The 12,216-nt window shown below is 36.3% G+C and overlaps 1 protein-coding gene across 1 annotated transcript in view; it reads left to right on the top strand.

Moving 5' to 3' along the window:
• Khc-73 (Kinesin heavy chain 73) overlaps positions 1-4,693 on the top strand; it is a 184,268-nt gene extending 179,575 nt beyond the window's left edge. The window contains exons 35-39 of the mRNA XM_068770894.1: positions 56-198; positions 1,198-1,348; positions 2,129-2,293; positions 2,565-2,717; positions 2,943-4,693. Coding sequence (XP_068626995.1) covers positions 56-198; positions 1,198-1,348; positions 2,129-2,293; positions 2,565-2,717; positions 2,943-3,025 — 695 coding nt within the window. The 3' untranslated portion in view covers positions 3,026-4,693. The remainder of the gene's footprint in view (positions 1-55; positions 199-1,197; positions 1,349-2,128; positions 2,294-2,564; positions 2,718-2,942) is intronic.
• The last annotated feature ends 7,523 nt before the right edge of the window (positions 4,694-12,216 follow it).

Raw genomic sequence — 12,216 nt, 5'->3', positions numbered from 1 at the left:
GCTGTGCTTTCACTCCTCTAAAGCTTTTATCGCATATATGTGATTTTTTGAAAAGGTGAGGCCGAGGCGGATGCCGAGGTCGGATCAACGAGCTCCGAACCGTCGAGTCGCGAAGGCAGCGGGGAAGCGTCCTCAGTCGGCGACAGCGACTCGACCGGGCACGACGCGCCTGTCGCACCGCAACTACCCGCTGGCAAGGTTAGATAAACATAACTATATTCGTTTGAGACCATTTTTTTTCACTCTATGTGTATTAGAATTGAAATAGTTGTGTACTTCAAATGATTACGTAACGTAAAGCTTTACAAGGATAATTATTGCAAATGTATTCTGTTTATATTGCCTGCGAACTTGTGGTGATCATCATCATCATGTAGGCCGATGAACGCCAGAGATTGCAACGGTGACCAATCTTGCGCTGTCATACAGCGACTTCCCGCGACCTTGACTATGCAGTTCGCATACATCGTAACAAATAAGATTTACCATAATTAAGACCAAGGGTTGAAAACGTACATCCTGTTGGTAACTGAGTGTGTGACACACTGGTTCCAAAAATATAGTTTAGTATATAATATTCACATTTAGGTTAATACTGTGTTTCATTGCAATATAAACGAAAAAAATCACATCTCGACATATTGTTGGCGTAAAAGTTTATATAATTACTTTAAAGAGAGTTCTGATTGTCATTGTCGTATTGAGAAAGTGTAATAAAATTAATTAGGCATTAAATTCTAATTTTTTTTTCAAGTAGGCTTTACCACTAGCTTTTGAATTATCAACTATTTTAACATTATAAAAGAAAGTATGGTCAGTCTGTGAATAAGCTACCACCGGCTCCGAAAACTAAGAAAAATCAGCCAGATAGTCAAAAGTTGTTCTATATATATATATATATATATATATATATATATATATATATATATATATATATATATATATATATATATATATATATATATATATATATATATATATCATATTGTTGTACATATATGTATCAAACCTGCAAATGAGATAACGAACCGTGTTCCTTATATATCGATCAAATAAAAACTCTTGAATAATATGCGGAGGTTTATTTATTAATATATTTTTAATTCAAGCATTTAAATTAGCAGTATACAACAACTGTGTGACTATGTTTAACTAAAAATATAAGTCTAATTACAAGAAAATACGGTGTGTTTTCAGGTAGTAAGACGGCGGGCGGGTGCATCGGCTCGAGCCGCCTCACGCGCGTCGTTCCCGGCCGCGCGGCCCCGCTCCGCAGTCGAGCCGACGCTTGCGAGCGTGCGCGCACTGAACGACACCCCCGCTTCGTCCACCGAGCGTATTGGCGATGGTATGTATCAAAACGACATCTCCCGTCACTCTTACGGACAGACCAGTGCCATGGATGACAGTAGCTACCAGTAGAGCAGTACTGGCCAGGTAACAACAGCCGACCAAGTTAAATTGAGCCCTAGTGGAGATCCGACAGTCGCATGTCTGTATGCCGAGATCCCTTCGAGGGAGCGTCTGTCGGAGCGATCTAATATCTCGTTGGTCTCCTAATCTAATGAAATGTATAAATAAAAAAGCCGGCCACTTTGGATCCACGGAATCTTCAAATGCCACTCGCACAGTAGTTAAAGTAGAAAGAAATCAAAACTTATATCAGCAATATTATTACTTTATAAGCTGTTAGTTTGCGATAAAAGAAAACGAATGATACTAAACACATTTTAATAATAAATTTAAATAAATTAGTGAATAGTGGATCAAAAACACTAATAAATGATTTCTTTATTATCTTTGTTCTTCAAAGGTTTGGGTAACTGTTCGTTCAGTTAGATATTCTGAGACAATCGCTAGGGAAGTACCTCAAAAGCGATCATTATGTTTTTTTCAACCCCGTGTCACTTATTGTCACACTAAGCGACTCTCCTCTTCTTAACATCACTTTGGTCGTAGGAAGTCCAATGCCGGACAACCTTAACAAGATTATCTGTCAACCTCGTGGACAACCCCCTCACCCTATTCCAACATACTTGTAAAAACTGCCCCTAACACTATTAGCGGTTTTATTATGACTTGTATCTTCAAATGGCATAGCCGTTTAACTGGTATTAAATATTTTCAGAGGAGTCATCCGAAGGCGGAAAGTCGTTCACGGTGCCGGAGTGGTTGTCTCTGGGCGAGAGCGTGCAGCTGCGGCTCAGCTCGGGCACGGGCGTGGTCGCATACGTGGGGCCCACACACTTCGCGCACGGACTGTGGGTGGGCGTCGAGCTTGATGCCCCTATCGGTACGTACGGCAGATCTATTCATTGAACATTAAACTTGAGAAAAAAATATGATATATATCATCAGTTCACAAGTAATAAAACATTGTTGCAAATGTCCATTACCTTGTAACATGTAACTTATCAGAGGGAGCTTTATGTATGCCATTTTAAGTTAAAACTCTTATTTCTAGAGAGTTAATTAAAAATTTAAGATTCTACTAGAACTTGGATGTTGTACTTTGAAGGATTATATGTAATTATTGTATGTAATGTTTTTTTTTTAATGACCAGGTAAAAACGACGGTTCTGTTGGTGGCACCCGATACTTCACGTGCCGGGCTCGTCACGGTATCTTCGTGCGGCCAGACAAGCTGGTGCAGGACCGGCGCGGGCGCAGCGCGCGTGCCTATCGAGATGCCGAGCTACGTCGTGCTAGCAGCAAGGGTTAGTATGAAACACACAAACCTACATCCCCTCCTCTCTTTTCCGCTTGTTCTACCGGTTTTATTGGAAGGTCCAACCTTTGCGACCCTAGGGTACGGCTTTAACAATGTTGTCTGTCCATTGTGCCAATATTTTTATTTCATTTCTTTCTAATGTATTTTATATCTTGTTGTTGAAAAACCTCTTATTATTTATCAACCATAATAATATGACATTTGTTTCCAGGCGACGGTCTTCATAATCTGCACAGGTCAAGAAGTCGCGGTGAGAGCATAAACGTCGTCGGTACCAAGACAAGGAGTAAATAAATTGTGAACCCGTCGCACGGTGGTGCGGTCCATCCCGTCGGGCGGTCGTGTCGTCCTCGTCAGGACAACGTCGGGCCGAGATCAATCAGACGTCCACATAACCATTTGCAAAGTTAATTTCCTCATTTGCACACTCCTAACGCGTTATGGTGCTTATTTACTTAGACATACCTTTCAATATCGAATGGGTAGAGCAATATCGCCTTTTGTTAATCATATCACTTTTGTACGTGAACGAAACGGTTTTGTTGAAACTCAACCTCTCGCGTTCATTGATTGAGTTCAATCGACAGCCGACGAGGCAACGTTTCGCGGTACATCTCGATACACTAGCCAATTATTTAGTGTTGCCTTAGTTGTCAATTTAATGTATCTTTTATCGTATTTTATTAATTGAACGTAGTGAAATAATTATGTAAATAGAATTGACTTTTTTTAATTCATGTGATTTTATTTTTACAATATGATTTCGATGTAAATATATGAATCTTTGTGTGCGTGTATTATTATTATTTTAATATTGTTTGAAACCAATACACCGGTGTCGGTGTTCGGAATTGGTGGGGTTGTATGTAATGTTTTGTTTTACTGTATAGTTTGTGGTAGACGTGTCGGTATATAATCTATATGTCTCATCATTTGTTATAAGCAACTTCATGAAATTTCTCGTCTTTTACAAATAGTTGGCAATATTAATCCTACTATTAATATTTGTTCAGTTGTATATGAAATTGTATACAGTGGTACATCATTTCGCATTTAGATATTGGATTACTTTGAGTTGATTAATTTATAACTTACTTACATATAACACTTTTTCAAATCATTGCTTTTATGACTTTAGTATATATTTTTGTTAAAAAATCATTTATTATAAAAGTAGACACTTGCCTAGTTATAAGCGAAAGATAATTTTTTGACATAAAAATTAAAATGCATGCTGGAAGACTGGTTACAGTTTTTATATACAATCGAATAAAATAGAAAATTTGTTTCTATGCCAATTTTATGTTCCATTTTTATACATTGTGGTTGGGATATGAACTGATTTTTATCTTTAGACATGTTTAACGTTTTTTTTTTAAATCGTGTTACTTTAAAATCATTAACATCAATGAGTGTTTATATTGTATTAGTATTTCGTTCCCGAATTGCTCAGCTGAATATAAAATTTCGCTTGTCTGATGTGATAGTTTCTTGCCAAGGGACTAAAGACCGTAATTGAATAAACTTAGAGTATATTATTAGAGCAACACCCGTCCCTTAACGCTCCTTTCTTTTTGAATACAATAAAATCGTCCAATTTCACATCTTCGTCCTGATAAAAGACTTTTGGTACTTAGTACGTTCACAGGCGACCTCGACGGTCACGATCGACCACACGCACTCGACTTGCCGGCCGGCGCAAGTGACAAGCACTCGAACACAACCGTATCAAATGGACCATTTCAGATTCTCTCACGTCTACTGCCTGATTTGACTGCCTGCTCAATTCATTCAAGTTTTCTATCGTACTTAAAAATCATAATCAATCCGCTTGTTACTTGCGCTCCGAATTTATATCGATTAGGTTGTGTAGAAGTTTTGAGATGTAAAATAAAATATATAAAAAAAAATGTTTGTAGTTCGTGTTCAGGCACGGTGTATATTAAATGCAACATTTATAAATCGATTTTGTCCTCAAATTATTATCTCCATCCACGTTTGAACAATAAGTCGGTAAACTGTAAATTAAATAGCGGTACAGTCGTACACGTGCCGTACTCTACAGCTCACCTAATGTATATTCCATCCTCTTAGTGAAGTAATTCTACGAGTACACTAAATGAGTACACGAATAGATTAAATGCCTCCTTATCTAGTACTTAAGGATTTCACTTCTGCATTCGTAGCCCGCCACGCCTCCACCCACATAATGTTGTATATTGACATTTATTCGTAAATATTTAACGTTATCACGACACTTAGCCTATTGACACGTGCACTCGGGGATTATAAATTTTCGATGTTTTCTACGCTACTGAAGGGTTTTTTAATTCATCACGGATACGTGCTTACGCTTTGGTACTTAAACATTCCATTATTTTTTTTATATTCGACAACAGACATTCGTTAGAAATAATTTTCGATCGTAAGTTAGATTTTTATAGACCGTTTGAATACCGCTTTGATTTTGCATTTTACGATTCCGAAGGTAATATCTGGCCACTGGGACAGCTCAATGTGTAGACGTATATTGAAATAACTAAATATTGAAATTTATCAAGTAAATGTAGGATGTCTTTGAAACTCTCGATGTGCTTTTGTCCAGTAGGTATAGTGGGGACACGGGCAGCGAATTAGTCGGAAGGGAGGCAACGTCGCGGTTCCCGGAGTAAGCACTAGGGCTCCTAGGTTTAGGCTAATAGTGACCTAAAGGCAGCCTCTCGTAGCTCCTAATTTTTTTTTTAGAAATTAAGCTGAACATGTGCTGTGCTTTTGTTTTAAAACGATAGTTCTTAGGTAAATGAAATTATTTGTTTTATATTATAATTTTATATACGCGTATTTTTATTTATTGCAGTCAATACAACTTGAATGAGCTTATTTGTATTTCGGATCATGTCTCCGTTAGAATGGAATTGTTAATTAATTTGCCCGATTCGAACTTGTGTAATGTAAATTTTAATCGCGAAATCAAATGTATTTTCTGATTGTTTCATGTGATAAGCATTACCTAGTGTAGGCGGCTACTCGGTAGCGTAGATGGTTGGATCTTCATTATTGACGTACGCATGAATAAAGAGATTTTAAAAATTTATTACGAAATAGTTCACTTCTAGTGGAAATATTTTTGCCAAGTAGCAATATTTCAGTCAACCATCGCTGTCATTATCAATAAATGTATTATAAAACTAATGTCGTTTTTATTACCTCTGTTCCAGTAGATGTATTAATAGTTAACAACTTGCATGTTACTACAAGTATTTTTTACAGACACTAAAATAAAATTTTGTCTAGATTGTTGTTAGACAACGTAATTTTTTAAATATTTTATCTTATAGCTAGTTTAGCGATTAATTTTAATAAATTGATAGAGTAATTATAATCTGGTGTTTAAAATCTACGGTTTAGTTCGAACTTTGTTTAAAAGTTGTTTTAATAGATTAGCATTTAAATGATTGCGGATTTCAATTAAGAAGGTAAAATTATTTTCTTTTAATATTAGAGGGTCCGGAAAGTAATGTTGTTAGTGTGGACTTATTTTACAGAAAAAACTAACTGATTTTTACGCTCTAGTATTAAAAGCTTGTACACTAGATGGCAAAAGGTTGTTCATAACGAAGGTGAGTATATTGTTGATTAGAAAAAAAAACTTATAAAATATGTAGTTGTGTAAATTTGACTTAAGAAAGCGACATTCCTTCCGGTTTCTTTAATACAAAGTACCACTTTACACAATTAGGCATTGTTCGTTCATCGTTCTGGAGGTGTCAAGATTTTATGTTCTAACTAAATAAAAGACAGACTAGAATAAATTGGTGTAAATATTTTGGTAAGACATCCCCGATAATGTCTTGAACGATACCGACTGCAGACCGTTTCCAACAGCTCTTGTTGGAAATCGTTAGAGGTGGCCATGTTCAGCTGTGGACATCCTACGGCTAAAATGTCTTCGGTGAAAAGGATCACACCTTTTCCCGAAAACCGAGTAGATATCAATAAGTCAATACAATACATCAGGCGACGCATCTGACATTTGATTCATTAGCTCCCAATCCACGAGCCCTGAGTCCAAAGAAGCTGTAAAAGCCAGAAAGGCTAACAGCTTCCAGCGCCAATCGAATCTATCCGTAGTTTAACGTACTTGCTCTTAGCTTTAATGGGGCTGTTGTAACTTCATCTCATTCACCGGTTTCCACATCAGCAAACCTCGAAGAAGTCTTGATATTAAAAATGCATCTGCCACTGCCTAATAAACAATTTATGAAATATATGCCAATATCTCTTTACACAAGTATTGCTATACTTCAAAAGCGTAAGTACCAAAATTTTATATTAGTGATTTATTTACTTAAACGTTTTTTTATCTTAATGTCTGTCCTCATAAATTTAGAAGGGTTCCATATTGGATTCGTGTTTACATAACTACTAAAATTTGTTTACTATCGCTATATCCTCTTATAAGAATGTTCAAAAATGAAAATACTTGTGTTTGTTAATTTCTGGTATGCGCTATAACGAATTATGAAGATATTTATATACAGGTATCAACTAGAAATTCGCTTCGCGGTACTATCTTCTCTAGACAACCTTATGAATTTCACCTATGCGATATAAGAGCTCGGTGGCTTTCCATGCAGGTAACATTGTATGTGACTAAGAAGAATGCCCCATCCCATTCGTCAAGCGACAGCGTAGGCTAGAAACGCTTGAAAAATGAAATAGGGGAGGTATATGGAAGGAACGACGGCATCGATGATATGGAAGTTTTTCCCGGAGACCGTCGTGGTTTATCCTGCGCTCCACAGTATGGAGGTGGATGCGGTCGTGGCCCAGCTCTGGGGCACGCGGGATTCTGTGGGTGCCTTCAGTGGTCAAGGAGGATCCTTCGTGCTTCTGTGAAACAACCGGATGTGGATCAGACCGTAATTCACTTGATCGCCGACTGTCCCAGTTCGGAGGGCTTCGATTCTACACAGTGCCGGCTGGGGAAAAGGATTGAGGAGGCGACTATCGCCTCCATCATGACAGACAAAGAAAGAAGAGAATCCTTTCTCAGATTCTGCAGGAAGGTAATTAAAGACGTTATAAATAGAAAAAAGTAAGCAAAGCAGTCTAAGAATAAAATGTAAATTAGAATAAAAAATAGTAGATAACAAACTAGATGTAGTTATCAATACTGTTGTAACTGATAAATAAAAAAACAATGATACATATTTATAAAGGAAAAGTAAATAAAATATCTGTGATATTGCAAATTGTAAATAGACCCGAAAGCAGTAATTAAGTATGGATGAAAGGTGAGAGAGAAAAAGTGAACGAATTGTGGAATGAAAGAGCAGCAAGACAGATATTTTGACGAATGGAAGAAGAGAGAGTGTAATAAGATATAGTGAAACAATTAATAGCAGAAATAAAATCCCTGTTCCCACATAAATAGGGGTGGAATTAGAGGTCCCCAAAAACGGGCGCCATTATAAAAACATTGTATGTGATGAAACGGTTCGAGCCCAGGATTCTAAGATAGCCCTCGAGCTAATGAAGTTCAGGATAAGCGTCTCCCGTGGTCTGTTCTCTCAAGCCACTGGTCTGTTAATACCAAACAGGCAATAGTGCAAATCCAGACAGAAAAAAGATGCTAAATGTTAATTAGACTATTCCAATGATAACTACTTTCGTGTCACCACTAGTTTGTTTGTTTTTTGCAATCGATTTCATTTGAATTTACCTAGGATATTTTAGGTTTTGTCATAATGTTAGTTAAGCAAAAACTAGTAATTTGAATAAAAAAAGTTTACTAAATCCTATGTAAGCACCCGTTTACTATTTTTACACAAGACAAGACAGTACATATATCTTTAATAAAGTGATTTTAGTATTATAGCTACGACGTTTTAATAAATCTTGCGAGTTTTGTCATTGGCTTTTCATTTTTTGTTTTAAATAATTATATTTCATATTTTTAAAGAATACGGTTAATATACGCTTGATTTCATTAAATCTATGAACATTCGTTATCACAGAAAATATAACATTATATCTACATGCGATCGAAAATAAATTCGTCATAAATTGTATATTACGTAACGGATCATATTTGAATTAAGCTAGAAGCGACGAGCGTTTATGTAGGTATACTAGAAACATGCATAAATATATAATGTAGTAAACGATATAAATACAGTAGATAACAATTTTGTGTATTATTTATTTATTTGTGGAAAAAAGCTGTTCCAACAGATTTTGTACTGTAAAAATTATCGATCTGGCGCAATCTAAAAAACGAAAATATAAATCTGTTGCGCGTAAAGTTCTAAACGCGCTAAGCTTAAAACCATCTGTCAAACGCGCGATGTTAAATGAAATGTCAAACTTGCGGAGGTCAAATCGAATTGACATAAGTGCGAAGTTGAAAGCGAACTGTCAAACGCAAGTGCGCAATAGTCATTACATTTTATGCTTTCAAGATTTTTTTGCTATAAGATTCTTCTAAGACGTATTAGAAAATTTATTAAAAAAGATATATGTATTTAAGAAAGCGGTTACCGATTGTTTAATGATTGCATATTGTGGATTCAATTCCCAGTAGTTTTTTTTTTAAATAATGTGTTTATCATTGTTCGTATAAAGTACATTTTTAGTAGAAGCAAATGTTATCGCCGCTTTACATATATCGTATAAAAAAATACATTAAGGTTACCGTCATAAATAGTGTATTCTACAATCTGATTCGCATATCAACTTTAGGTTCAAATACAAAATTAATTTGGCGACAAAGACAAAACTCGACCGACCCGTTGATGTATACTAAGAAATCGAGTTGCCAGCTATGCTCCAGCCACTGATGTCTACCATTTCACTTCACTACAGACACCGATCGCGAAACACCCAGATTCCAGGAGTCCCAGAAACCCGGGCACGGCTCCCATGTAAAACCGGTGAACCCACTGTCTTAAGCGCATCGGCCTCTACCTAGCAAACCCAGTCCTATCCAGTAGATCCAGAAACCCGGGCACGGCTCCCATGTAAAACAAGTAAGCCCGTCATCCTATGCTATCAGTAAACAAGACCGGATCACTGATTCGGAAGGATCGTTCACACTCGCCCCTACAGGCCCGCCAAGACCATCATTATCTCAACATGGTCTTTCAGCTATCTCTAGATATACATCATCTTATGATAACAAGCAATCTACCAATGGTTTGTGCAACTTACCCGGGCAAAGGATAAGTACTAACCAACCGCCATCGTGCAAGAATCTTACCACGTGAGGCCTGTGACCGTCTTACCAATCGTTCACAGCACAACTCTTTCACATGGCGCCATCTTTGCGCTTCTCATGCGCGCACTCCTTGCGTCAACACATGCCTCACCAACGCATGTCGTATTCTCCGCCGTACGCGCACGGTCGGTTTCCTTCTGAATCATGCTCATTCTTCCCGAATAAAAATTCGGTCTTCATCCGATTTTCCAACTTGACAAAATCTGTCATAAAAAATATAAATAGCACAGTGACAACCCATTGTTAGGGTGACGGAAGAGTTCTAATACATTTAATTGCACTAAGCACGCATCCAAAAAATAGCGTATTTTGCAACACGGTTACAATTTTTTTAATAATTTCATGTTTTGGATTTAATTCCCAGCAGTTTCTTAAATTAATATGTTTATCATTGTCCACAAACACTTCAGGATTAACATTAAATTGAAATTGGTTTGTCTTAGAACAAAAACAAAAAGTGTATAACTACAAAACGACAATATGGATTATGCTGTCTTATAGTCCATACACTTTTTCTGTCTCAAAAATTTCTTTTTTTTTTCAAAAAAACACTTTCTGGTCACTATTTTTTATCGTTTCACTTCTCTCTAAGGTCCATGTTTTTGGTACCGTTATAGATAATTGGTTGTATTTTCCCTTTATATGAATAATTTTTGTTAAAATACCATTAATTGTCAGTAGTAGTAGAAGTAAATGTGATTATATTGCCTCAAAGAATGTCATGTAAGATATACAACACCATTGACGTGATTATAGAAATATACTGATATTGAATGTTTCCTGATCTCTTCTCGGTTACAATTGTATTTAAAATTATTTACCCGCTTTCGGTTTTCATTTGAATCAAAGGGCTGAGTTGACCTCATTTGCGACGTCGTGCGAGTGTCGTCTTGCCGTCGCGCGGTGGCTGGGGGCGCCTTTTGCCTGGCACTGCCTTTCCTTACCGCAAAAGTACTGACTGCAAAAATGTCAAATGTATACATCATAAATATCAGGATTAAATATCATCAATTAGTATGGGATGGAGATTGTTGCAAAAGATATAAATATATAGATAACAGAGAATCTATCTAAAAACCTAAAGAGTGATTCGCTACTATATAGGATACAGTCCTGTCAAGAAAAAGAAAAATTCGTAATTCTAAGCGAATACATACTATAACTCTTCATTCGTTGTTGTATATGATAAATAAAGTAATGAAACAATTAGAAATAAAGTCATAAAGAATTTGCTTACAATGGAGATAGTAGATATAGATATAACAAGGAAATATCTATGACAATCAATATCAACTCATTTCTGGAATGGACTTACAAAGCAGCTTGGGGGCAGCTTTACAATTTTGTTAAAAAGTGAAGGAGCCTGGATGGTGAAATAAGACACTACTGCAGTGCAAGAAGGTATCCTTAAACCTGGTACGAGAAACGATTCAGTCCCGAGTAACGTACCCCCTTTCGCTTCAAGACGTACGGTGACTTCATAGAATGCTCAGAAATTGTCTCTTGCAGAAGATCTACGAATATTAATTCTCAAATATCGCTATAACCTACATATATGTAATTTAAATGTTTTAAATGCGTTTCCATAATAAATCGTAAATTGGAAATCTATAATTGTGTCTGACACAAATATATGACATGAAATAAATGTTAACACAAATTAATTGCACCGAACCATAACAAAAATTGCACAATTTACGTCAAAGTCATTTTTAACAAGGATACTGAATTTGGTGATCCACTTCGAGTGTTCTTGTCATTTTCGTCAGTTATGGATTTAGCAAATTACTTTTATAGATATTTTATACTTAACCAACTCCCCCTTAAATAGAGCGTACTTTTGATATTGCAACATTTGTGCATTTCAGCTCAAATCTTTTTTTAACCCAATGAGTACATAACTTCAAGACATTTGTTTTAAAAAAGAGCTTGATGAACTTTGTAAATAAATAGACGTAATTATATTACATTATTCTAATACATTCAGGTCTATTAACCGTAAAACGAACATAAACTTTCTTGAAGAATGTTTTCTTTTTTAAATAATCACGAGTTTTTGGGCGCACTGTACTCAGTGGACTATTCTTCGTAAAGTTTATAGCTTGTTACAAAGGAGACATCGTTCTATAATGGCTTCGCGTTTGAATTGCGTGACTTGCTATTCGCAAGCGAATACCTTTGTTACCTTCAATTGGTCTTCGGCAAC

The sequence above is a fragment of the Battus philenor genome, unplaced genomic scaffold (genome assembly GCF_028537555.1).
Source record: "Battus philenor isolate CCGP_79_NKW_IND1 unplaced genomic scaffold, ilBatPhil1.0.hap1 SCAF_3, whole genome shotgun sequence".
In the NCBI taxonomy this organism is placed as follows: Eukaryota; Metazoa; Arthropoda; class Insecta; order Lepidoptera; family Papilionidae; genus Battus; species Battus philenor.
Note: the sequence above shows the minus strand (reverse complement) of the source record. Positions and strands in the feature narration are given on the sequence as shown.